General features: G+C 27.1%; 3 protein-coding genes and 1 pseudogene across 3 annotated transcripts; all 4 read left to right on the top strand.

The window, feature by feature from the left end:
- Nucleotides 1-524: 524 nt before the first annotated feature.
- On the top strand, nucleotides 525-2,455 carry LOC122850800 (SCF E3 ubiquitin ligase complex F-box protein grrA-like). The gene is made up of 3 exons (XM_044149865.1): nucleotides 525-678; nucleotides 773-865; nucleotides 1,710-2,455. Exons 1-3 carry the CDS (start codon nucleotides 525-527, stop codon nucleotides 2,453-2,455), a joined length of 993 nt encoding a protein of 330 aa, XP_044005800.1.
- Nucleotides 2,456-3,468: 1,013 nt separating this feature from the next.
- On the top strand, nucleotides 3,469-5,396 carry LOC122850799 (F-box/LRR-repeat protein 20-like). Its single transcript, XM_044149864.1, has 4 exons — nucleotides 3,469-3,619; nucleotides 3,714-3,750; nucleotides 4,093-4,165; nucleotides 4,455-5,396. The coding sequence occupies exons 1-4, from the start codon at nucleotides 3,469-3,471 to the stop codon at nucleotides 5,394-5,396; spliced, it is 1,203 nt and encodes a 400-aa protein (XP_044005799.1).
- A 5,331-nt stretch (nucleotides 5,397-10,727) lies between these two features.
- Nucleotides 10,728-11,528, top strand: LOC122853567 (F-box/LRR-repeat protein 4-like). The gene has a single exon (XM_044154068.1). The coding sequence runs from the start codon at nucleotides 10,728-10,730 to the stop codon at nucleotides 11,526-11,528; it is 801 nt and encodes a 266-aa protein (XP_044010003.1).
- Nucleotides 11,529-18,177: 6,649 nt separating this feature from the next.
- Nucleotides 18,178-20,262, top strand: LOC122851752 (annotated as a pseudogene).
- Nucleotides 20,263-27,989: the final 7,727 nt, after the last annotated feature.

Genomic DNA, 27,989 nt, shown 5'->3' with positions numbered 1-27,989 from the left:
TTAACAACAAATAAAGAGAGTGAATGAAAATGATACTAATTAATGTATGGTAATTAAATAAACAAATATATAAATTGTAAATGTATAAATAATAGATGAATAAATAAACAAAAAAACAAACAAAAATTGAGTTTCAAAATGAATATAAATAGATGTAAAACAAAATTAGGTTGAAATATACATAACATAATTTTTTATAATTGTTATATTAATTAAAAAACAATTTCAAAATAAGCAGCCATCTAGCTGAAAAATTATCGACTATTATTTTGTCAAACAGTAGAATTTTACTTATCGACAATTATGAATTTGAGAAAGCTGCAGGGAGCCGTTCACCTGGAGTTCACCTGGAGTTCCACGTAAAGATTTTGTTGAGAGAGGTAAAAAAATCTTATTAAAACGAAAAAAAAAAAACAAAACTGTAATCTGCGTGTTTGTATAACCTCAAAATTGGTTTTTGAATGAAAATACTTTTGTTAATATATATAAAAAGTTGACGACAGCATTATCAAAGTTTACTTAGAATGAGTGCAAAAAGAATATTTGTTAAAAAAGATCAACAAACCTCTGATGATGATGACAAGGATCAAAAAGTTGTCATCAATTCACTGGATTACGATTCATTAGCACAAATCTTCATGTTGCTGCCAGTACCAGAAAGGATAGACATTGAAGGAGGTATATATTATCACCAAAATGAAGTTTCTTTTTTGTTAATAAAATATCAATGTTTGTGTTTTTAAATTTTTAAATTGAATACGTTTTATTTTAGTCTGTGTCAAATGGAAAGAGGCATGTCAACTATCTTGGTATAACACTAAAAAATACAAATGTGAATCATCAATTGGACGTTCTTATGATAACTGTTTGTTGACACAATCGTATCTTGAAAAAATATTATTAAAATGTGGTATATATTTAAAAGAATTGTCTCTCTCAAATATTTGCAATTCAAGTATCATACCATTTGTTGGTGATCACTGTAAAAATTTAACAAGTCTTGAATGTGAATTTGACGATAATTCATTAATTCATAATGCTGATCACTTTGTTCTAGCATTTACACAGTTGGATAAATTAAAATGCATAAAAATAATAGTGAATTGTCAATACGATGAGAAAACAATTGATCTCTTCGCAATAATTAATAGTCTTCCGGAAAAAATTAATGAAATTCATTTATTTTTTGAATCTTCGTTGCAACGACAAAGAGCATTTTCTATGGTAAGTAGTTATTGAATATTCACTAGTTGTTTATGTATCACCAGTGACAGACAATCGTATCAATTACATAAAAGTTATTCAAATAAATTTTTATCATTTTTAGACTCTTAAAAAATTTAAAAATCTTCAAAAATTGACTGTACATGGCCTCCGTTCAGACAGCATTTTTTCAGAAATAGCAGAAAAAACAACACTTGTTCATCTTAACATTCAACTGTGTGATAAACACGTAACGTTTTTTTCATTTGACAAACTCGTTAATTTGGAACATATTGAGCTGATGCTGCGGATGCATGGACGTCCACGCGAAGCTATAGACCTCTCTACAAAAGTACTCAATACTATTTTTTGTACATGCAAAAATCTAAAACATCTTGATATTGCACGTGGTTCTTATAATGTAGTTGAAATTCCTCTCGAAGGATGGATAAACTTACAATACTTACAATATTTTGCTATTTCTTGTAATATGACGCCTGACTTAGCAAATACAATCGTTGAATATTGCAAGAACTTAAAACATTTGAGCATACTCAATGGTCATGACATAATGAATAAAACTGCTTTAAAAAAATTAACAGAGCTGGAAAATCTTGAGTGTTTATTATTGCACAATTGCATGAAACTCAGTGAGGAATCAATAATTGAAATTTCAAACAACTGTAAAAAACTTAAACGTTTAGAAATATCTTCTCGTTCTTTTTATAATGACCCTCTTTCTTTTCCGTCTGATCTTGATGAAATATCAAAGTTACAATATCTTGAACATTTAAAATTGTGTATCGAAAAATATCTTGAAGATAGTACAATTATTGCCATTGCTAACAATTGTAAAAAGCTAAAAAGTTTAGAAATCCGAGGTAGCAGTGCTATTACTGAAACAGCTCTCGTTGCTTTAACAAAGTTGAAAAATTTACAAAAACTAGATGTAAGCTTTCTTGATATTACAGACAGCTTCATTGATAAATTGAAAGGATTAAAAGAATTGCATTGTGATCATTGCAAGAAGCTTACTGAAGCTGGGGTCATTCAACTTATAAAAAATAACCCAGATCTTAAAGACATAAGTGTTTGGGGTATAGATAATATTACAATCAACCTGGTTATTGATGCTGATCAAGTAACTAAGAATCGTACAAATGGTATTATTTTACACATACGAAAATTTGATTCGGTACTAACACAAGCTTCTAAGTCAATTATTAAATCTCAATGGTTGGTTGTTGAATAGTTATAGTTGAATTATCATCACCTTTTTCTAATTTATTTTAAAAAAACACATGCAAAATACCTTGTCAAGTCAGTGACATTGTGAAGATATTGTAAAAGAACATTATTATCAATATTACTTGTTTTCTCGAGATTAGTTTTTTCATCATGGATAATAGGTTGATGGCAACTATAACAAAATATTAAATTTTTATTGTGTAAATTTAAGACTATACTTTAGTTTTAGAAAATAAAAATATGTAATTAACTCGCACTGTAATCAAAAATGATTTTGTCTTCAACGACAATCCAATTTAGTTATTTTTTTTTTTTGTTTCAGTTTTAATAATTGTGTTTGATGCATTACATTAACACCTTAGACATTTCAGCAATGCTTTTTATTATCTGTACACAATAAAAATATTAAATAAACATTATCTTTCAAAATTTTTTTCAAACTGGAGTAATTATTAACAAGGAAAGAGAGTATATATGAAAGCGAAACTAATTAATTTATGGTAAATGAATAAAAAAATAGATAACATTGTAAATGTATAAATAATAGATAAAGATGTAAACAAATAAACAAAAAAAATTGAGTTTCAAACTAAATAAATGGATGTCAAACATTAAAAATAAAAACTGACCAAGTCCTCCAACAAAGGAAAATTGATGTTGAAACATTTCATAATTTTTAAATTGTTATAAAAACAATTATTATATAAGCGGCCATCTAGCTGAAAAATTATCGACTATTATTTTGTCGATCAGTAGAATCAGTCATTATCGACAATTATGAATTATGAAAAAGCTGCAGGGAACCGTTCAACTCAGTTCACCTGGAGTTCCACGTAAAGATTTTGATAAAAGAAAGCTATTATTAAAAAAAAAAAAAAAAATTGTAATCCACGTGTTTTTAACCTTAAAACTGGTTATAAATAAAAATTAAAACTTCTGTTATAAAAAAAGATTTGTATTTAATAGGCTTCACGTTCTCAAAAAAGTTGACGACAGCATTTCCAGAGTTTACTTAAAATGAGTGCAAAAAGAATATGTATTGAGAAAGATAAAAAAACCTCTGATGATGACAAAGTTCAAAAAGTTGTCATCAATTCACTGGATTACGACTCATTAGCACAAATTTTCATGTTGCTGCCAGTACCAGAAAGGATAGACATTGAAGGAGGTATATATTATCATCAAATAAAGCTTCTTTTATTTGTTAATAAAATAGCAATGTTTTTATTATTAATTCTTATATTTGTTACATTTTATTCTAGTCTGTGTCAAATGGAAAGAGGCATGTCAACTATCTTGGTATAACACTAAAAAATACAAGTGTGAATCATCAATTGGACGTTCTTATGATAACCGTTTGTTGACACAATCATACCTCGAGAAAATATTATCAAGATGTGGTAAATATTTAGAAGAATTATCTCTCTCAGATGTTTGCAACTCAAGTATCATGCCTTTTGTTGGTGAAAATTGTAAAAATTTAACGAGTCTTGAATGTGATGTTAGCATGAGATCATTAATTTATAATGCTGATCACTTTGTTCAAGCATTTACACAGTTGGATAAATTAAAATGCATAAAAATAATAGTGAATTGTCAAAACAATGATGAAACAATTAATATCTTTGCACTAATTAACAGTCTTCCAAAAGAAATTAATGAAATTCATTTATTTTTTGAATCTTTGTTGGATCAAAAACAAACACGTTCTATGGTAAGTTGTTATTATATACCAACTAGTTGTATATCACCAGTGCTAAAAAATAGTATCAATTAAATGATTAAAAATTATTTAAATAAATGTTTTTTATTTTTAGACTATTGAAAAATTTAAAAATCTTAAAAAATTGACAATACATAGCCTCCGTTTAAACGAAATAATCCTTCAAGAAATAGCAGAAAAAACAACACTTGTTCATCTAAACATTCAACTGTATGATATAGACGTAAGATTATTTTCATTTGATAAACTCGTTAATTTGGAACATATTGAGCTAACGCAGCGGATGCATGGAAGTTCATATGAAGCTAGTAGAGAGCTCTCTGCAGAAGTACTCTACACTATTTTTTGCACTTGCAAAAATCTAAAACATCTTGATATTGTACATTGTCGTAATGATGTAGCTGAAATTCCCCTCGAAAAATGGATAAGTTTTCAAAACTTACAATATCTTGCTATTTCTTGTAATATGACGCCTGACTTAGCAGATACAATCGTTAAATATTGCAAGAATTTGAAACATTTGAGGATAAATAATCGTCATCACATTATAAATACTGCTTTAAAAACATTAACAGAGCTGGAAAATCTTGAATGTTTAATATTGCTTAATTGTATTAAGCTCAATAAGGAATCAATAATTGCAATTTCAAACAATTGTAAAAAACTTAAACGTTTAGAAATTTCTATTCGTTCTATTTATGACCCTCCTTCTTCCCTGTCTGATCTTGATGAGATATCAAAGTTACAATATCTTGAACATTTAAAATTGTGTATTGGAAAATCTCTTAAAGATAGTACAATTATTGCTATTGCTAATAATTGTAAAAACCTAAAAAGTTTAGAAATCGCAGGCTGCAGTGCTATTACTGAAACAGCTCTCGTTGCTTTAACAAAGCTGGACAATTTACAAAAACTAGATGTAAGCTTTCTTCATATTACAGATAGCTTTATTAGTAAATTGAAAGGATTAAAAGAATTGCATTGTGATTTTTGCGAGCAACTTACTGAAGCTGGTTTCATTCAACTTATAAAAAATAACCCAGATCTTAAAGAGATTAGTGTCCTTGGTACAGATAGTATTACAATTGACCTAGTTATTGCTGCTGATCAGGCAACTAAACATCGGACAAATGGTATTATTTTACACATACGAAAATATGATTTGGAACTAACACAAGCTTTTAAGTCAATTATTAAATCTCAATGGTTGGTTGTTAAATAGTTATAGTTGAATTATCGTTCATCTTTCTAATTTATTTTTAAAATTACATACAGAATACCTTGTCAAGTCAATGACATTGTGAAGATATTGTAAAAGTACATTATTATTAATATTACTTGTTTTCTCAAGATTAGTTTTTTCATCATGGATAATAGGTTGATGGCAAATCTAAGAAAATATTAAATTATTATTGAGTAAATTCAAGACTATACTTTAGTTTCAGAAAATAAAAATATGTAATAAACTCACTGTAATCAAAAATAATTTTGTCTCCAACGACAATCCAATTTAGTTATTTTTTTTTTTTTTTGTTTCAGTTTTAATAATTGTGTTTGATGCATTACATTAACACCTTAGACTTTTCAGCAATGCTTTTTATTATCTGCACACAATAAAAATATTAAATAAACGTTACCTTTTAAATTTTTTAGAAATCGCAGACTGCAAAGCTATTACTGAAAAAGCTCTCGTTGCTTTAACAAAGTTGGGAAATTTACAAAAACTAGACGTTAGCGAGCTTAATATTACTGACAGCTTCATCAGTAAATTAAAAGGATTAAAAGAATTGCATTGTGCTTTTTGCACGAAACTTACTAATGATGGTATCATTCAACTTATAAAAAATAACCCAGACCTTAAAAAGATTAATGTCATTGGTATAGAAAATATTACAATTAACCTGGTTATTGCTGCTGATAAGGCAACTAAAAATCGTACAAATGGTATTATTTTACACATTATAATATGTAATCAGTCAATAGTCCAAGTTTCTAAGTCATTAATCAAATCCCATTGGTTGGTTGTTGAGAAGAGATATTATTAAATTTATCGTGCACTTTTTTCTAATTTATTCTTAAAAAACACATACAAAATACGTTGCCGAGTCAATGACATTGTCAAGACATTGTAAAAGAACATTATTATTATGACTCGTTTTATATTTGTAAAAAGAAGTTCAAACATAAATACTTTTTAAATATTTTTTTTTATTAAACAATTATTTTTACTTTCAAAAAACGTACCAGTTATTGTTTGTACTTACCAATTTGTAAGTATGGTAAATTCTTAAACATGATAATCGCATTTTATTGATAACATATTATTTTAATTTATTATTATATTAAATAATCATTAAAAATAATAAATTGATTAATTATGCACCTCAATAAATATTCATACAGACACAAGTATTTTTAAAGTTTCGTTGAAAGGAAAAAAAATATAATATTTTAAAAATAATAAATATTTTTATTCATCTCAATTTAAAGTAAAAAAATAAATACAAGAATAGATATTTCTCTTTATTTATATAATAATAATTAATAATCTCATACAAGATCGTCTAAATCAACTCCAGGAGCAATTTCAGTTGTATCTTGGTCTGTTGAAATTGGAGTATTTATATTCTGAGCAGGTGTATCTTGTCCCTCTTCCACATCCCTAAACAAACAAAAAATAAACATAAAAATTTTTAAAAACGACTTATCTACACTGAGAAAAAAATTTTCATTTTCACGTGAATTATCAGGTGAATATACCTCTGTGAATGGTCATATTCATCGTTTCATTTGATGAAGTTTCACCATGAATTTCATCTTGAATTCATGATGAACGAAATTTTTTTAACACGGGACTGTACTGTATACTACTCATCTTGTTGATCACTAAATTGATTTCCTTTTTTTTTTAACTTTAAACCAATATGTTGTTGATGACATTCCTTTATTACTGGTACATCACAGAAGTTTGTTTGTTTTAATCATATTGTTTACTTTTAAAATATATTGATTTTCTTATATTTTTGAAAAAAGGTTAATCAAGCTGTATGTACTTGATCAAATGTCTTATTTATTTACTCATTTTTAAATTCAAGAATAAACTTGAATGTAATATTTGACATTGTTATTGAGAGTTTTAGTATTGATAAAATGTAATACGTTACTTGAATTTAGAGATTCCAATAAATTTAATCCAAGTTGATGGACAATTTGATGCATTTTCAGTACAAAAACTCGGTATATTAGCTTTATTGATAATGATCTGTTTTTGGCATTGGTCACTCATTTACTGCCAGTTGCTTTCATGAAATTATCAAATAGATTTTTTCAATTAAAAATCATTATCTAACAGTTTGACTATTTTTGAAACTAATATATATTTTGTATTTTCAATTGAAATACAAAACTATAAATTGTATTTGAAATAGCATAACTCTAAACCACATAAAAATTAAAAATTTCAAAATATATATCAACATAAAATAAATATTTATTGATACATACATTTTTATTTAAAAAAATAAACATTTAAAATTTTTATCTACAAGAAACTCTTGGGTTAGATTAGTCAACAGATAATATGACACATGTTATTTTTCATGTAGGCCAATAATTAACTGACAGTATTTTTTTTTTTAGATAAAATAATTGATAAAGGCAAATAAAGTCCAAGAATTATATGAAAAAATAAAAAAGAAATTATTTATTTTAATGAAATCAACCAAGAGCTATTTAAATTCCATATTATGAAAATTATTTAAAAAATATAAAATGAAAATTTAAATATTTAAATCAATTTTATTTAAACGTTATGATGATTATTAAATTAATTAAATAAACACAATTAAGTAATAAAAAATACTTTTTTATTGTTTTATTTGCGCAGTGAATTAATAAATAATTATTAATTTAATTATATTTCATGAGAATTTTAGAAATACATTCAAAATAAAAACAGTTTACTCTTCGAAAGGCATGGTAGTGCCTTGTGTCAAGTATGAGAAAAAAATATATATGTATAGGTATATTGATGGGATGTAAATGTATAAATAATAGATGAATGAATAAACAAATAAACGAAAAAAAATTCAGGTTCAAAACGAATAAATGGATGTCAAGCATTAAAAATTTATTTATTTATATAGACATATAACATTGTCTATAATAAAAAATCTTAAAAATAGTACAATTATTGCTATTGCTAACAATTGTAAAAAACTAAAAAGTTTAGAAATCCGAGGTTGCAGTGCTATTACTGAAACAGCTCTCGTTGCTTTAATAAAACTTTAGTAAATTGAAAGGATTAAAAAAGTTGCATTGTTATGATTGCGGGAAACTTACTGAAGCTGGTATCATTCAACTCATAAAAAATAACCCAGATCTTAAAGAAATTAGTGTCTATGGTATAGATAATATTATAATTAACCTGGTTATTGATGCTGATCAGGCAACTAAAAATCGTACAAATGGTATTATTTTACACATACGAAAATATGATTCGTTACTAACACAAGCTTCTAAGTCGATAATTAAATCTCAATGGTTAGTGGTTGAATAGATATAATAAAATTATCGTTTAACTTTTTCTAATTTATTTTCAAAACCACATACAAAATACGTTCCCAAATCAATGACATTGTGAATATATTGTGAAAGAACATTATTATTAAAATTACTTGTTTTTATTATTATTAATATAACTTGGAATTATAAAAATTTAAACGGCAATTTTAATATTTTTGTAAATGAATTGTTATAGTCATAAGAGAAACAAAGAAAGGCAGAGAAAAAGAAAATATAACCAGTAAAATATAAAAAAAATCACACGTATATGTATTGCAATTTTTCTGAACGTTCCAATGATAAAAAAAAATAATAATAATGAGCTCAAAATTTTCCGTAGAAGCGGTAATTGCAGTTTCAACGAATTTAACTTGAATATAAACAATATAAAAACATTAAAGAAGCATTACATATTATAAATTTTTTTTAAACTAGAGTAATTATCAACAACAAAAAACAAGAGTGATACTAATTAATGCATGGTCACTGAATGAGGCATGTAAATTGTAAATAAAACATACTAAAAGTAGTATCAAAATAAACAATTTGTTTATTCTAAGGTTTTATATACAACCTCTAATAAACTATTATATAAGCAGCCATCTAGTTGAAAAATTATCGACTATTATTTTGTCGACCAGTAGAATTTTACTTATCGACAATTATGAATCACTCGAAAAAGCTGCAGGGAGCCATTCACCGAGTTCCACGTGGTTACGCGTAAAAATTTTGTTGAAAGAAAGCTAAAAACTTAGACATTTGTTAATAAAAAAGAAGAGCAGTACTCAACAATATATTTCCCTGTACTTATTGAGCCTCAGGTTCTCAACAGAGTTGACGACAGCATTTTTAGAGTTTACTTAAAATGAGTGCAAAAAGAATATGTATTAAGAAAGACCAACAAACCTCTGATGATGATGACAAGGATCAAAAAGCTGTCATCAATTCACTGGATTACGACTCATTAGCACAAATCTTTAAGTTTCTGCCAATACCAGAAAGGATAGACATGGAAAAAGGTATATATTGTCATCAAAATAAAGTTTCTTTTTTGTTAATAAAATATCAATGTTTGTGTTATTAATTTTTACATTTGTTACGTTTTAATCTAGTCTGTGCCAAATGGAAAGAGGCATGTCAACGAGCTTGGTATGACATTAAGAAATACAAATGTGAATCATCAATTGGACGTTCATATAATAACCGTTTGTTGACACAATCATACCTCAAGGAAATATTATTAAGATGTGGTATATATTTAAAAGAATTGTCTCTCTCAAATATTTGCGATTCAAGTATCATGCCATTTGTTGGTTATCACTGTAAAAATTTAACGAGTCTTGAATGTGAATTCAACAATAATTCACTGATGTATAATGCTGATCGATTTGTTCGGGCATTTACACAGTTGGATAAATTAAAATGCATAAAAATAATGGTGAATTGTCAATACGGTAATGGAACAATTAATCTCTTTGCAATAATTAATAGTCTTCCGGAAGAAATTAATGAAATTCATTTATTTACTCCGTTGCAACTACATAGAACATTTTCTCTGGTAAGTTGTTATTAAATACCAACAGTTGTTTGTGTATCACCAGTGACAAACAATAGTACCAATTGAATACAAATTATTTAAATAAATTTTTATTATTTTCAGACTCTTGAAAAATTTAAAAATCTTCAAAAATTGATAGTACATGGCCTCTATTCAGAAGAAATTCTTCATGAAATAGCAGATAAAACAACACTCGTTTATCTTAACATTCAACTGTATAATAAACACATAGACTGTTCTTTATTTGATAGACTGGTTAATTTGGAACATATTGACCTAACGTTGCGCATGCAGCCTGAATGTTTCTATGAAGCTTACACTGGCCTCTCTACAAAAATACTATATACTATTTTTTGTACATGCAAAAATCTAAAACATCTTGATATTCCACCTGGTCCTTATGATTTAGCTGAAATTCCTCTCAAAGAATGGATGAACTGTCAAAAATTACAATATCTTGGTATTGGTTGTGATATATCGCTTGAGTTAGCAAATATGATCGTTGAATATTGCAAGAATTTGAAAAATTTGAGGATACATAATCATCAACACATCAATAATACTGCTTTAAAAAAGTTAACGGAGCTGGAAAATCTTGAATGTTTAATTTTGCTTGGTCGTTTTATGCTCGAAGAGGTATCAATAATCGCAATTTCAAACAATTGTAGAAAACTGAAATGTTTGGAAATTGCTTCTGGTTCTATTTATGGCGACTTTCTTTCTTATCCATCTGTTATTGATGAGATATCAAAACTGCAATATCTTGAACATTTAAAATTGCGTATGGGAAGATATCTTGAAGATAGTACAATTATTGCCATTGCTGATAATTGTAAAAACCTAAAAAGTTTAGACATTCGAAGATGCCGTGCTATTACTGAAAAAGCTCTCGTTGCTTTAACAAAGTTGGAAAATTTACAAAAACTAGATGTTAGCATGCTTAATATTACTGACAGCTTCATTAGTAAATTGAAAGGATTAAAAGAATTGCATTGTGCTCGTTGCAAGAATCTTACCGATACTGGTATCATTCAATTTATAAAAAATAACCCAGATCTTGGTGTGATTGATGTCAGTCGTATAGATAATATTACATATAACCTGGTGATTGCTGCTAATCAGGTAACTAAAAATCGTACAAATGGCATTATTTTACACATACGAAAAAATGATTCGGCAATAAACAAAGCTTCCAAGTCAATAATTAAATGTCAATGGTTGGTTGTTGAATAGATGCAATTAAATTATCGTTTACTTATTTCTAACTTATTCTTAAAAACACATACGAAATACGTTGCTAAGTCAATGACATTAGGAAGGCATTGTAAAAAAATACATTATTATTATAACTCGTTTTTTATATTACTTAAAATTATAAAAATTTAAATGACAATTTTAATATTTTTTCCAGTATTGGTCTAATTATACCTACTTGTCAAATTTATTTATAATAATTAAGCAATAATATATAATATATTTCAATCTGACCACTCAACTACACTAACACCTTATAGACATTTCGACAATATAAATTTTATTATTTGTAAACAATGAAAATATTAAATAAACATTAGACATTGATGTTTATACATTAATGTTTATAATTATACATGTATTATAAATGTATTATAAATTTTTTTCCAAACTAGGGTAATTATTAACAAAAAAAGAGAGTAAATAAAAATGATACTAATCAATTTATAGTATTTAAATAAACAAATACATAAATTGTAAATGTATAAACAAAAGATAAATAAATAGACAAATAAACAAACAATAATTGAGTCTCAAAATGAATAAATAGATGTCAAACAATGAAAATAAAAACTGACTAAGTCCTCCAACGAAGGAAAATTGATGTTGAAATATATAACATAATCCAACATAATCTTTTAATTGTTATATTAATAAAAAAACAATGATTAATGATGATTAAATAAGCAGCCATCTATCTGAAAAATTAACGACTATCATTTTGTCGATCAGTAGAATTTTACTTATCGACAATTCTGAATGCCTCGAAAAAGCTGCAGGGAGCCGATCACTGAGAGTTCACCGGGAGTTCCAGGTAAAGATTTTGTTGGAAGAAAGCTGGTATTAAAAAAAAAAAAAACCTGTCATCCACGTGTTTTTAACCTTAAAATTAGTTAAAAATAAAGATTTAGACTTTGGTTAATAAAAAAAAAAAAGAAAGCAGGACTCATCAACATATTTTCCTGTATTTAATGGGCCTCAAGTTCTCAAAAAAGTTGACGACAACATTTTCAGAGTTTACTTAGACTGAGTGCAAAAAAAATATGTGTTGAGAAAGACCAATCAATCTCTCACGATGATAACAAGGATCAAAAAGTTGTCATCAATTCACTAGATTACGACTTTCAAAAAAAATAAAAAACAATGAACAATTAGTATAATACTATTATTTTTTTTTTGTTCATTTAGCATTGGTAAAAAAAAAACTAAAAATTTCATTTTATTTTTACATGGTCACCCTCAAAAAAACTTATTAAAATACATTTTAGTTTTACATTGTGCTATGTCAAAAAGAAAACATTCCAAAGATATAACATCCGTTTTATTTTTACATGGTGCACTGTGAAATTTTTAATGTATAGGGATCTGACTTATGGGTAGGGTTCGGTCGCTCACGCACACAATTATTGTGTAAAAGCTTATCTGTGAGGCAATATGGCGCATTCCAGACCGTTTTACTATAGTATTGTATAGTATGCTATTGTCAACAAACTATACCATATAAAATTTTTTGATGGCCTGGAAATAGTTCACTGTGCGCCACCAGATGCTATGGTGAATGCGTCAGATTCCTATACACGAAAATTAACAAGTTCTCTTTTTTAAATTACATTGTTGGCGCTTCGATCTTAACTGACGACAGGGTCGTGGTGACCATGTAAAAATAAATATTTTTTTTGGTAAATTTCACAAAAAAATTCTTTCCGTGTAGTGATGCCGCGAGACGAGACGAGACGAGCATAAGCCTTCTCTCGTCTTGCCTTGCAAAAAACAAATTTTTCTCTCGTCCCGTCTCGACTTACCACGAAAATATTGCATCTCATCTCGATTTTTTCTCGTAAAAAACCGCACTTTCTCGTCTTGTCTCGAGTTTCTCATTTCTTTCACATTATTTTTTAATTTAATTGACGACCTGGGAAAAAATTAGACGATCGCTAACGATCGTTGAAGATGTCATATTTGTCCACATCTTTGTCGATCGCTGTCGATCAAAGTCGAACGCTGTTGATCGCTATCGATGTACAAAAATTTACAGAAAAATAGACAAATTATAATAATTATTAGCTTATGCTGGAGAATTTATCATAAATATAATATACTCAGGAATATTTTTTTTTTTTAAATTTAAATTAAAGCCGTAGAACCATGTTTGTCTATTTTTCTGTAAATTGTTGTACATCGATAGCGATCGATGAAGATGTGGACAAATATGGCATCATCAACGATCGCTGACGATCATTGGCGATCGTCTAATTTTTTCCCGGGGATTTATGCACAAATTCATTGCGGGTGCTGCGGGGCACTTCTGACGTCACACACAAAACTGAAATCTGGCTACACTGTAAAAAAATGAAGTAAAAAACGCCTGCGTACGAATATATACTGCGAGTGTGTATGTGTCATGAAGACTACAGTTGCTACCAGTTGCTACAGTTCTCTAAGCAGTTCTCTTGTTCTCTCATCTATAGTCTTCATGGTTATGAGTTTAAACGTGCCACACGTTGCCACATCTAATTTTTGTAAAGTTTATAATTATTTACTCATTAATTGACCGATCGATATATTAAAATTTTTCGCGCAATTAATAAAACTCGGTTTCTAGTATATGTGTGATTTTTTTCCAGACTTTTTCATAATTTTTTCTATCAGAAAAAAATAGTTGAAATCTCCATAAGACATTAAAAAATAATTATACCGTCGTATTCAGAATAAAAAGATCGAACTGTGTACAAAACTTTAAAACATTCTCATTATATTTCAAAATAAAAGAGTGCATAACCTGCATAACCTCCTTAAAAGAAAGCCTAAGAAAGCTATTATTAAAAAAAAAAAAATCTGTGATCCACGTGTTTTAACCTTCTTAACCTTAAAATTGGTTAAAAAATAAAAATTTAGACTTTTGTTAATAAAAAAAAAAAAAATTAGAGCAGGGCTCAACAACATATTTCCCTGTATTTAATGAACCTCAGGTTCTTAACAGAGTTGACGACAGCTTTTTTAAAGTTTATTTAGAATGAGTGCGAAAAGAATATTTGTTGAGAAAGATCAAGAAGTTGTCATCAATTCACTGGATTACGACTCATTAGCACAAATCTTCATGTTGCTGCCAATACCAGAAAGAATAGACATGGAAGAAGGTATATATTATCATCAAATAAAGCTTTTTTTATTTGTTAATAAAAAAGCAATGTTTTTATTATTAATTCTTATATTTGTTACGTTTAATTCTAGTCTGTGTCAAATGGAAAGAAGCATGTCAACGAGCTTGGTATGACATAAAAAAATACAAATGTGAATCATCAATTGGACGTTCTTATGATAACCGTCTGTTGACACAATCATATCTCGAGAAAATATTATTAAAATGTGGTATATATTTAAAGGAATTGTCTCTCTCAGATATTTGCGATTCAAGTATCATGCCATTTGTTGGTAATCACTGTAAAAATTTAACAAGTCTTGAATGTGAATTCAACAATAATTCATTAATTCATAAAGCTCATCACTTTGTTCGAGCATTTAAGCAGTTGGATAAATTAAAATGCATAAAAATAATAGTGAACTGTCAATACGATGATAAAACAATCAATATCTTTGCAATAATTAACAGTCTTCCAAAAGAAATTAATGAAATTCATTTATTTTTTGAATCTTTGTTGGATCAAAAACACACACGTTCTATGGTAAGTTGTTATTATATACCAACTAGTTGTATATCACTAGTGACAAAAAATAGTATCAATTAAATGATTACAAATTATTTAAATAAATTTTTATTATTTTCAGACTATTAAAAAATTCAAAAATCTTCAAAAATTGACAATACATAATCTCCGCTTAGACGAGATAAGCAATCAAGAAATAGCAGAACAAACAACACTTGTTCATCTGAGCATTCAACTGTATGATTTAGACGTAAGGTTTTTCTCATTTGATAAACTCGTTAATTTGGAACATATTGAGCTAACGCTGCTGATGCATGAAAGTTCACGTGGATCTAGTGAAGAGCTTTTTACCAAAATACTCTATACTATTTTTTGTACATGCAAAAATCTAAAACATCTTGATATTGCAGGGGGTCCTTATGATATAGCTAAAATTCCGCTCAAAAAATGGATAAACTTACAAAACTTAGAATATTTTGCCTTTTCTTGTACTATGACGCCTGACTTAGCAAATACAATCGTTGAATATTGCAAGAATTTAAAACATTTGAGCATAAATATTCGTTATCCAATAATAAATGAAACTGCTTTAAAAAAGTTAACAGAGCTGGAAAATCTTGAATGTTTGTCATTGCTTGGTTGCATTCAGCTCAATAAGGAATCAATAATTGCAATTTCAAACTATTGTAAAAAACTTAAACGCTTAGAAATTCCTTTTGGTTCTATTTATGATGGATCTCCTTTTTCGTCTGTTCTTGATAAGATATCAAAGTTACAATATCTTGAACATTTAGAATTGTGTATGGGAAAATATCTTAAAGATAGTACAATTATCGCTGTTGCTAACAATTGTAAAAATCTAAAGAGTTTAGATATCCAAAATTGCAGTGCTGTTACTGAAACAGCTCTCGTTGCTTTAACAAAGTTGGAAAATTTACAAAAACTAGATGTAAGCTATCTTGATATTACAGACAGCTGCATTAGTAAATTCAAACGATTAAAAGAATTGCATTGTGCTTATTGCGGGAAACTTACTGAAGCTGGTATCATTCAATTTATTAAAAATAACCCAGATCTTGAAAAGATTAGTGTCTGGGGTATAAATAATATTACAATTAACCTGTTTATTGCTGCTGATCAGGAAACAAAAAATCGTACAAATGGTATCATTTTACATATACTAATATTTCATTCGCTAATATCACAAGTTTCTACGTTAATACCTAAATCTCAATGGTTGGCTGTTATATGTTTATAAATCAATTATCGCTTACCTTTTTCTAATTTATTTTCAAAAACACAAACAAATCACGTTGTCTAGTCAATGACATTGTGAAAATATTGTAAAAGAAATGGCAATTTAAATATTTTTGTAAATAAATTTGTATAGTCACAGGAGAGACGAAGAAAGACAGAGAACAAGAAAATATATTAAACCAGTAAAATATCAAAAAAATCACCCGCGAATCTATAGCAAGTTTTCTGCACACTCGGGAATGAAAAAAAAAAAAAATAACAATGAGATCAAAATTGCCCATAAATACTTTTTAAATATTTTTTTTTATTAAACAATTATTTTTACTTCCAAAATCGTGCCAGTTATTGTTTGTACTTACAAATTTGTAAGTATGGTAAATTTTTAAACATGACAATCGCATTTTATTGTATATTATCATTAACAAAAATAAATTGATTAATTATTCACCTCAACAAATATTCATACAGACACAAATATTTCTAAAGATTCGTTGAAAAGAAAAAACAAAATATAATATTTTAAAAATAATAAATTTTTTTATTCATCTTAACGTACAACGCTAGTAAACTTGATGGAATGAGAATGTTCTGAAATTTTGAGATTAGATAAATGAAATAATAACGAATCTTAATGTGCCCTTAGAATTATAGGTAATAATATTCGTTTTTTTTATATTAATTATTAAAGTAGGCCTGTTTTAGAGAGGTTATACATGGCTCTTATGGGAGCAAGTGTAACAAAACAATTTCGAACATAAACAAATGTGGTCAAATCGAATGACAGATTTCCCAAAAACTACTGAATTATAAAAAAAAATATCAAGTTTTTTTTGATACCAATATTATTGGGGCAAATAATATTAGATTTTCTTTAATTATAAAAACTATCCACAAAAAAATGGAATTTCATCAGGTTTTTCACTGTTTATCACCGTCAATCTGACAACATAACGAACACAATTCAGTGTTTTTTTTTTTAAATACGATTATAAAATTTTTTTTTATGGAAAAATGATTCTTTATGCTATAAAATTATTATACTGATCAAAATATATATAAATAATAATTGATTTCATACATAAAAAACTAATTGAAAATATTTTTTTTTATTTATTTGGGGTTGTCAAGCATGAATATTTCCTGTGTTAAAGCATAGGAGCTGGATTTAGGCCACGCCCCAAAAATTTTGCTAGCGTTGTACGTTAATGAAAAAATAAATACAAGAAGATTGAATCAAGAGGCACGGTAGTGCCTCGAGTCAAGTATGAGAAAGAAAGTTTATGTGTGTTGATGAGAATATGTGTGAGATGAGATTTTAACTACTACTACCGTGCCTTATTATACATCAAATATTTTGTCCCCTTCCGTCGCGAATCTATTAGAAATTTAATTAAAATATGATAGAGTTAAATGAGGATGCTGAGGTTTGGTAATGATCCCATAAATCGATGTCGAGCTTTTTTTTAAAAAAAAAATCAGATTTTTCCGTTGCTCAATTATATTTAAAGCATAATTTTGATATTTACGGTCTTTTCATTTTTCTCAAATCGACCAGATTTCTTCCGTTCAGTTGGTAATGGTAAACTTTGCAATTATTTCTTTTCTCTTTTTTTGTGTTGCTATATTGGCTGCACTGCATAATTTTATTATTATTTTATTGATATTCATTCATAATAACATAACCTCCAGAATATGTTGACTCTCACGTCAAATGCAGTTAAATGTGAGAAAAAAAATAAACAACATAAACAACATAAATATATAAATAAATAATATAAATGAATATTGTTTATGATGAGCTCATAGTTCAGTAAAAAAAATCCCAAAATGCACTCATGATTCTTGACAGCATATAAAAAACATTCAAGAGTTGCTTGTCAATATGGTCCTGAAAAATGTCATCAAGAAATTCAGCATCTCATGACAAATATATTTTATTTTATATATACATACAAAACATCCACCGAAAATATTTAAGGTATGTATCATTTGTTCATTTATTTATTTATTATTTTACAAATTATCATTTTATAAATTTACAAGGATGAAAGTGTATTTTCATTTGATACACCGGTAAAATAATTGTTTAAAAATAATGAATTTATAAATACTTCTAAACATGAAAAAAAAAAAATTTATAAATTATTTAATTTATACTTCTAAACATGAAAAAAAAACATTTATAAATTATTTAATTTATATTATTCAAGGAATCACCAAATGGATTATTCATCAGTTTGAAAACATTTCTTGTTTTTAGTCGTGACTTTGTTAAATATAATGAAACTTATGAAATAATAATGTTACCAAATTTTACAAGTATGATATATCCATCAGTTGATTTACCAGAACAGGTATAAATAAATAACGCTAATAATAATATACAAATTGAAATATAAATAAACATATCAAAATTAATTTTACAGATAATAAAATCGATTACTGGAATATTAGAAGCTGAATCAGCAATTAAAATTGCTGAAAGAGAAGCATTAGCTGGTACATGGGATGGTAAAGCAAGAATAATAACAAAGTAATTATACAAAAAAATAATAATAAGTTTAAGTATAAATATTTATTTGTTTTTTTGAATTTTTAGACATGCAACAACATTGCCACAATTAAATAATGGTAAAAAAATACCACCAAGTAATTGGAAATGTGAAAAATGTGATTTGACACAAAATTTATGGTTAAATTTAACTGATGGTAGTATATTATGTGGACGTAAATTTTTTAATGGTACTGGTGGTAATGATTAATGATCATGTAATTAAGCATTATCGTACAACTGGTTATCCACTTGCTGTTAAATTAGGTACAATAACAAAAAAAGGTAATGGTGATGTTTATTCATATGATGAAAATGATATGGTTGATGATCCAAATTTAATAATACATTTATCACATTAGGGTATCAGTATTTCAAATATGGATAAAACTGAAAAATCAATGGTTGAACTTGAGCTTGATTCAAATCAAAAATTTGGTGAATGGGTTGCATTACAAGAAGCATCAAGTAAATTAATACCAATTTATGGTGCTGGTTATACTGGTTTAAATAATCTTGGTAATTTATGTTATTTAAATTGTGTTATGCAAACATTATTTATAATACCAGATTTTATTAAAAAATAAGTTAATGAATCAGTTAATATATTTAATGATAATTATAATGATCCAGCAAATAATTTCGATACACAAATATCAAAACTTGGTTGTGGTTTATTATCTGGTAAATATTCAATCAAACCAAATAATAATAAATTAAATTAAATAATGAAGATTATAATCGTCAAGGTATATCACCAAGAATGTTTGAAAATTTAATATCACGTGGACATCCTGGTTTTTCATCAAATCGTCAACAATTGATTGTTTTAAATTTAAAGTTGAAGAATATAGTAGTTCTGGTAAAGTAAAATATTCATATAGACCAGAATATTTATTACCATTACCAATACCACTTAATAGTGCAATTAATAAAGATAAAGTTAATACATATGAAAATGATAAAAAAGCAGCTGAACTAAATAGACAATCATTTGATAGAAATAATACAATTATTAGACCACATATTAAACTATCATCATGTTTAGAATCATGTTTATATTTATTAAAAAAACAACACTCACTCTTTTTTTACAACAATAAACCTAGATGGCATAAAAATCAACGTGTGAAAGAAAAAAAAATAAATAAATACCAATTTCACGTGATAACTATTGTTCAGTTGAGGAACAACATTCAGTAGATATTTGTATATACTTTTTTTAAGAAAAAAGAAAATTGGGGAATCAAAAATTGACAATAAATAAATTGTAAAAAAAATTTCTTTTGGTTTTGTTTTAATACAAATTATCTTTATTTAGTTTTAGTTGAGTCTTAATTTTTTTTTAATATTTAAAAGGTTATTTTTTTTTAGTTTTTCAGTATGTTTGTTTACTTATTTATCAAGAGGCACGGTAGTGCCTTGAGTCAAGTATGAGAAAGAAACGTATTTGTGTTGATGAGAATATGTGTGATTATGAGAGTTACCCTGGTAGAAATATTACTCCGGCATTATTCCGGCATTTCTCCGTTTTTGGCCCATTTCCGGAGAAATTACTCCGGCATGAGGTTGATGGCGGAGAAATTATTCCGGTATAAAAGTAGTGGCAGATTTATTTTTCTGACATTAATCTCATGCCCGAGTAATTTCTCCGGAAATGGGCCAAAAACGGAGTAATGCCGAAAAAAGCCGGAGTAATAGCGGAGAAATATTTCTACCAGGGTAACTACTACCGTGCCTTATTATACATCAAATATTTTGTCCCCTTCTGTCTCTAATCTTTTAGAAATTTAATTAAAATATGATAGAGTTGAATGAGGATGCTGAGGTTTATAGTAATGATCCCATAGATCAATGTCGAGCTTTTTTTTAAAAAAAAATCAGGTTTTTTCGTTGCGGTAATATATATTTAAAGCATAATTGATATTTACGGTCTTTGCGTTTTTATCAGTTTTTATCAAATCGACCAGATTTCTTACGTTCAGTTGGTATAAAATTTTACAATTATTTTTCTTATGGGGTTCTAAAATTGTCTAAAATTCTCTATATTTTTTGTATGGGGTAGTCTAAAATAGACAAGCTTTGAACACCTTGTTTATTTTGATGATCAGGACGTATGATATGTTGTTATTTTTAATTGTAAACGATCAAAAGACTGTCAAACAAAAAACAAAAATAAATTTTTGTACAAAAAGGAGAGTCAAGTATTCGAAATTATTATTTTTTTTTTTTTAAACATACAAAAAAAGAGAATATCAAAAAAGTCAAGTACAAAAGTACTAATTTCTTTAAAAATCATTGACCCATATGAATGGTCTTAACTTTTGACAAAATTTTATACTTGACCCCGCCCGGTTCCTTTCAAATAAAATTTTGAGTCTTTCACACAAATTTAGACTCATCAATAAGAAGTGAAAAGTAGAAGCACTTCATCTGTATCAAATTGATTAATACGAATATGAAACATAATACGTATGTCATACTGAACTATCATACTTAGCCAACCACTCGTGAAAATATTTCTCCGCGATTACTTTGTATTTCTCCACGATTAGTCTGAATTTCTTTAAAATTAACCCATACGGAGAAATGTGTGAAAAAATTTTTTCAAATTTTTCTGAAATCGTTGTTAAGCGGCAAAAAATGACGTCAGTAATATAGTTCGAAAAGTAAAATGTAGGGGCGCTTTTAATCTATAATGCATAGAGTGGGTATAAGCATAAATAATAATGCATAAAGTCGGTATAAGCTTATCCCCCTTCTAATAATGCATATTGCATGATATATGAAAGATGTACATTATGTATAAATAGATATCCGTCGTCAATATTATAAACAATTATAAAAGTGTGTAGGCTTGAAACTTTATTTGGGAAGAACCGGGCGGGGTCAAGTATAAAATTTTGTCAAAAGTTAAGACCATTCATATGGGTCAATGATTTTTAAAGAAATTAGTACTTTTGTACTTGACTTTTTTGATATTCTCTTTTTTTGTATGTTTAAAAAAAAAAAAATAATAATTTCGAATACTTGACTCTCCTTTTTGTACAAAAATTTATTTTTGTTTTTTGTTTGATTAAATCTATATACAATATACATCCTCAGAAACAAAGCGCGTCAGTCATCAAACCGAAAAAAAAAAATCATATGATTATAGATGTTTCTTCTTATTTATATAATAATAATTAATAATCTCATACAAGATCGTCTAAATTAACTCCAGGAGCAAGAGCTTTTATTAGTTAATACTTTTGATAAATTATTTATTAAGTATATATTTTTTTTTGATTAAATTCAAAATAGTTTATACTTGAAAACATTTTATAAAATATTTAGTTAAAAATGATTAACAAGTGGCACTTAAAAAGCCAAAATATGACGTTCTGTAATTTTTTATATTATTTAAATCTCACGACATTGTCTTTGTATGTATACTAAAAGAAAAAAAAAAAATTGTCTAGAAATAAATCAACATTAAGTATAATTTTATGTAAATAAATACCATTATTTCCTTATGTTCAGACTCAATCCATCAACATATGCTCTTTAATCATATTTTTAACTTTCAAAATATTATTTATCTTGGTAAGTATATTATTCGAATGCAACGTTGAACGTTGTTTGAATGATTTAGTTTTAATTTGTAATTTTTTTTCTATAGATAAAAAAAAAAGCTGGACAATAATGACTCATTATTAATGAGATTAAAAGTGTTTGTGATCTGAGCATTCGTGTTGGAAAAGTAAATACTGGTAAAAATCAAAAAATTACGCTATTTGTTGCTAACATGAGAATGGATGCAATGAACATTACTCAAGATAATTATGCACACTTAGATAAATCATTACAGTATTGTGAAAACATTGACATGGATTGTTGTAAATACAAACAAACAATATATTTTAACATATTTGGTCTGGATATCAGTAAAATACTCAAGACAATAAATATTGAAGGATTCATTGATGAATTACCTACAACAAAACCATTAAGTACATTAAGTACATTAAATTATTACAAAACTGGTGATTTTAAAGCTTCACATCATCAAGGATATCGTCAAGGTTTAAAAGGTACATTAATTTTGTTATTACCATCAGAATGTGTTGGTGGTGACTTTTGTTTTGGTGATGACAATGTTGAAAAAGATATGGATAAATCAACATTAAGATTTATTTATTTTAATAATAGATTGGAACCTTCAGTTACTAAAGTTTTAAGTGGCAATCGTTTATCATTGGTTTTCAATGTTTATGATTTTAATCATAAGCGAATAAATGTCATTGGATCCAATAACACTGTTATTTATTTTCCTGATGAACATTACAAAAGACTATTGGATTATACAATTGACTATTGCAAAGGAAAAGTAAATATCTTACTTGGTTATTATCAACATCGTGATGCTGCATTTAATAAACGTTTACGTGATGATATTGGAGCTACATATAAAGTTATTAAAGTAGCAGTTGAAGATAGTTCTCCATTAAGTCAAGTTACAACAGTTCATGAATTAAAAGACGACTTTTATGACGGTGATGAACCAGATGAAGAAAAATATTTTAGTGACCTTGTTGATGAGGAGTTTGAGGTTCAACACAAATTATTCACCAAACACTGTGTTTTACAGTTTAAAGAAATCTATTTAACAACTCAAATCGGAAACAGTAGAAGACCTCAGCTTAAAAACGAGTACTCAGTTCAAATCTACACTGCTTATTTGATCAATCCAAATGGTGATCACGATAGTTATGATGACACCGATACAGATTAGAGAAAAGACAGTGATTCTTATGAGAAAGGTGGCATTGATGATTATGTAATTTATCAATTGTTCTCCAGAAAACAAGGTTTTTTTCTTTGAAATATGTTCACTCAACTATTTGCATCTGAAATTCTTAATCAGTTCTGTGCTTTTCCCCTGTTTTACTTTTGTTGATTATAACATTTACTCTTCATTTTGTTCCCTTTTAATTTTTTTTTGTCAATTCATCTTTTATTATATAAATGTATACTACTTCCAACAACAAAGGAAATGACAGTAGTATTAAAATAAATAAAACTTTACAAGATGAAAAATGTAAAAAATAATAATAAATATATAAAATAACAAATATATTTGTATTAAATTAAAAAAAAATCACATACTTTCATGTTCAAAAAAATATTAAAAAAATAATTATAACTAAAAAAATAAAATAAAAAAACAAATTTCCATAGAACTTTGAAAAATATTAATTAATTTTTCTTATCAGATAATTATTTGTGGACAATTGGTATATTACATTAAGATACGATTTCAATGTTACGATAAAACTATTTTTTTAGGCAAATACATTTAACATTGTTATTTAGAGTTTTAGTATTGATAAATTGTAATACGATAGTTGAATTTAGAGGTTTAATAAATTCAATTTAAGTTGATAGACAATTTGATGCATTTAAATACAAAAACTTTGTATTAGCTTCTCAATGAATGTTTTGTTTTTGGCATTGGTCACTCATTTACTGCCAGTTGCTTCAATCAAATTATCAAATAGATTTTTTCAATTGAAAATCATTATCTAACAGTTTGATTATTTTAAAAACTAATACATATTTTGTATTTTCGATTAAAATACAAAATTTTAAATTGTATTCGAAACAGAGTTTTGCATAACTCTAATCCATATCAACAAAAAAAATTTGAGAATATATATCAACATAAAATGAATATTTATTGATACAAAAATATTTTTATTTGAAAAAATAAACAAAAACCTGCAGGTATTACGTAACTAATTAGTGTCATTTCAATTTATCATTGAGAATCGAGGACATGTATCTATATCTTTGATAGCATGACTAAATTTTTGCCGAGTTTTTTTTTAATGTTAAAAATTTTGACAGTAAATATAATCCCAACGAAAAAAAAAGTCAAGTATTCGCAAGTATGAAAGAGAAAAGAAATTTATCTGTTTTTTAACGTAAAAACGCAAAGTTGTGAAACTCATTTAATTATTAAAAATTAAATAAACTATTAAATAATTTGGTTTTTTTTTGTAGCAAAGCTTCATACAATAGAATTTAAAATTATAAAAATCATTCAGTTTTATCGTCATGATCATATTTTGAATGAATTTATAAAATTACCGAGGGATGAGGTTACCTCTATTCACTGTATAAGAAGGCTCGGTAGTGTTTTCGCATTCTTTTCTTTTTGGTAAGATATTATTTTTTTTTCTCATACTTGATGTAAATTTCATATCAAATATATTTTTATAATTTTATAAAATAAATTACCAATAATTATAAACTTGTTCATTTTTAAATTGAAAATGAAATTACTTGTCAAATTAAATAACAATAAAGTAATGAAAATATAAAATCCTATGACAATATGTTTTAATCTGACAACTTAACTATACTTTCGACATTTTAGCAATACTTTTATTATCTGTCAACAATAAAAACATTAAATAAACATTATATATTATAAATTTTTTTCAAACTAGAGTAATTATCAACAACAAAAAACAAGAGTGAATGAAAGCGATACTAATTAATGAATGGTAATTAAATAAACAAATATATAAATTGTAAATGTATGAATGATAGATAGATGAATAAACGAATAAACAAAAAAAAATGAATTTTAAAATGAAAAAATCGATGCTAAACATTTTCAAATAAAAACTGATCATGTCCTCCAACAGAGGAAAATTGATGTTCAAATATAACATGTGTCATATAATTATATAATTTTTTGCGTTATAATTTTTTTATACAACTGTTATATAAGCGGCCATCTAGCTGAAAAATTAACGACTATTATTTTGTCGACCAGTACAATTTCACTTATCGACAATCATGAGTAACTTGAAAAAGCTGCAGGGAACCGTTCACCCAGAGTTCACCTGGTGTTTTGTTGATTTTGTTGACATAAAGGTATTACGTATTAAAAAAAAATAAAAACTTGTGATCTGCGTTTTTTTAACCTTAAAATTAATTATAAAAAAAAAATTTAGACTCTTGTTAAAAAAAAGGACTCAACAACATATTTCCCTGTTTGTTTAATAAGCCTCAGGTTCTTGACGAAGTTGACGACAGCATTTTTAGAGTTTACTTAGAATGAGTGCAAAAAGAATATGTATTAAGAAAGATCAACAAACCTCTGATGATGATGACAAGGATCAAAAAGTTGTCATCAATTCACTGGATTACGACTCATTAGCACAAATCTTCATGTTGCTGCCAATACCAGAAAGGATAGACATGGAAAAAGGTATATATTATCATCAAAAAAAAGTTTTTTTTTTGTTAATAAAATATCAATGTTTGTGTTATTAATTTTTGCATTTTTTACATTTTATTCTAGTTTGTGTCAAATGGAAAGAGGCATGTCAACGAGCTTGGTATGACACTAAAAAATACAAATGTGAATCATCAATTGGACGTTCATATAATAACCGTTTGTTGACACAATCATACCTCAAGAAAATATTATTAAGATGTGACATATATTTAAAAGAATTGTCTCTCTCAAAAATTTGCGATTCAAGTATCATGCCATTTGTTGGTTATCACTGTAAAAATTTAACAAGTCTTGAATGTGAATTTAACAATAATTCATTGATGTATAATGCTGATCGATTTGTTCGGGCATTTACACAGTTGGATAAATTAAAATGCATAAAAATAATGGTGAATTGTCAATACGATGCTCCTTTTTCACCGATTAATCTATTTGCAATAATTAATAGTTTTCCGGAAGAAATTAATGAAATTCATTTATTTTCTCCGGTGCAACTACATAGAACATTCCTTTTGGTAAGTTGTTATTGAATACCGAGTAGTTGTTTACGTATTACCAGTGACAAACAATAGTATCAATTAAATACAAATAATTTAAATAAATTTTTATTATTTTCAGACTCTTGAAAAATTTAAAAATCTTCAAAAATTGACAGTACATGGCCTCTATTCAGAAGAAATTCTTCATGAAATAGCAGATAAAACAACACTTGTTTATCTTAACATTCAACTGTATCATCAACACAAGGAGTGTTCTTTATTTAATAAACTGGTTAATTTGGAACATATTGACCTAACGCTGCGCACGCAACCTGGAATTTTCTATAAAGCTTACACTGATCTCTCTACAGAAGCACTATATACTATTTTTTGTACATGCAAAAATCTAAAACATCTTGATATTCCACCTGGTCCTTATGGTTTAGCTAAAATTCCTCTCAAAGAATGGATAAACTTTCAAAACTTACAATATCTTGGTATTGGTTGTGATATATCGCCTGACTTAGCAAATACAATCGTTGAATATTGCAAGAATTTAAAACATCTGAGGATACTTAATCGTCGTGACATAATGAATAAAACTGCTTTAAAAAAGTTAACAGAGCTGGAAAATCTGGAATGTTTGATTTTGCTTGGTCGCGTTATACTCGACGACGAATCAATAATTGCAATTTCAAACAATTGTAGAAAACTCAAACGTTTAGAAATTGCTTCTGTTCTTATCCGTGGTGACTTTCTTTCTTGTCCATCTGTTATTGATGAGATATCAAAACTGCAATATCTTAAACATTTAAAATTGCGTATAGGAAGATAGTACAATTATTGCCATTGCTGATAATTGTAAAAACCTAAAAAGTTTAGACATTCGAGGATGCCGTGCTATTACTGAAAAAGCTCTCGTTGCTTTAACAAAGTTGGAAAATTTACAAAAACTAGATGTTAGCGTGCCTAATATTACTGACAGCTTCATTAGTAAATTAAAAGGATTAAAAGAATTGCATTGTGCTTGTTGCAAGAATCTTACTGATACTGGTATCAATCATTATAAATAACTGATCTTAACAGGCCCAGCACAAGCTTGATTTCAAACCTTATTGTAAAGTTTGTATCGAGCCTGTTATTGGTCTGATCTGAAACTCACACAAAGCCTTGGAAATGGTCTTGTGTCAAGAT

The sequence above is a fragment of the Aphidius gifuensis genome, linkage group LG3 (genome assembly GCF_014905175.1).
Source record: "Aphidius gifuensis isolate YNYX2018 linkage group LG3, ASM1490517v1, whole genome shotgun sequence".
In the NCBI taxonomy this organism is placed as follows: Eukaryota; Metazoa; Arthropoda; class Insecta; order Hymenoptera; family Braconidae; genus Aphidius; species Aphidius gifuensis.
Note: the sequence above shows the minus strand (reverse complement) of the source record. Positions and strands in the feature narration are given on the sequence as shown.

Coding starts and splice junctions, on each gene's coding strand:
- LOC122850800 (XM_044149865.1), top strand. CDS start 525: ATGAGTGCAAAAAGAATATTTGTTAAAAAAGATCAACAAACCTCTGAT. Junction 679..772: donor AAGGATAGACATTGAAGGAG/GTATATATTATC, acceptor GTTTTATTTTAG/TCTGTGTCAAATGGAAAGAG. Junction 866..1,709: donor TGGACGTTCTTATGATAACT/GTTTGTTGACAC, acceptor CGCCTGACTTAG/CAAATACAATCGTTGAATAT.
- LOC122850799 (XM_044149864.1), top strand. CDS start 3,469: ATGAGTGCAAAAAGAATATGTATTGAGAAAGATAAAAAAACCTCTGAT. Junction 3,620..3,713: donor AAGGATAGACATTGAAGGAG/GTATATATTATC, acceptor ATTTTATTCTAG/TCTGTGTCAAATGGAAAGAG. Junction 4,166..4,454: donor AAAAACAAACACGTTCTATG/GTAAGTTGTTAT, acceptor GAGCTAACGCAG/CGGATGCATGGAAGTTCATA.
- LOC122853567 (XM_044154068.1), top strand. CDS start 10,728: ATGAACTGTCAAAAATTACAATATCTTGGTATTGGTTGTGATATATCG.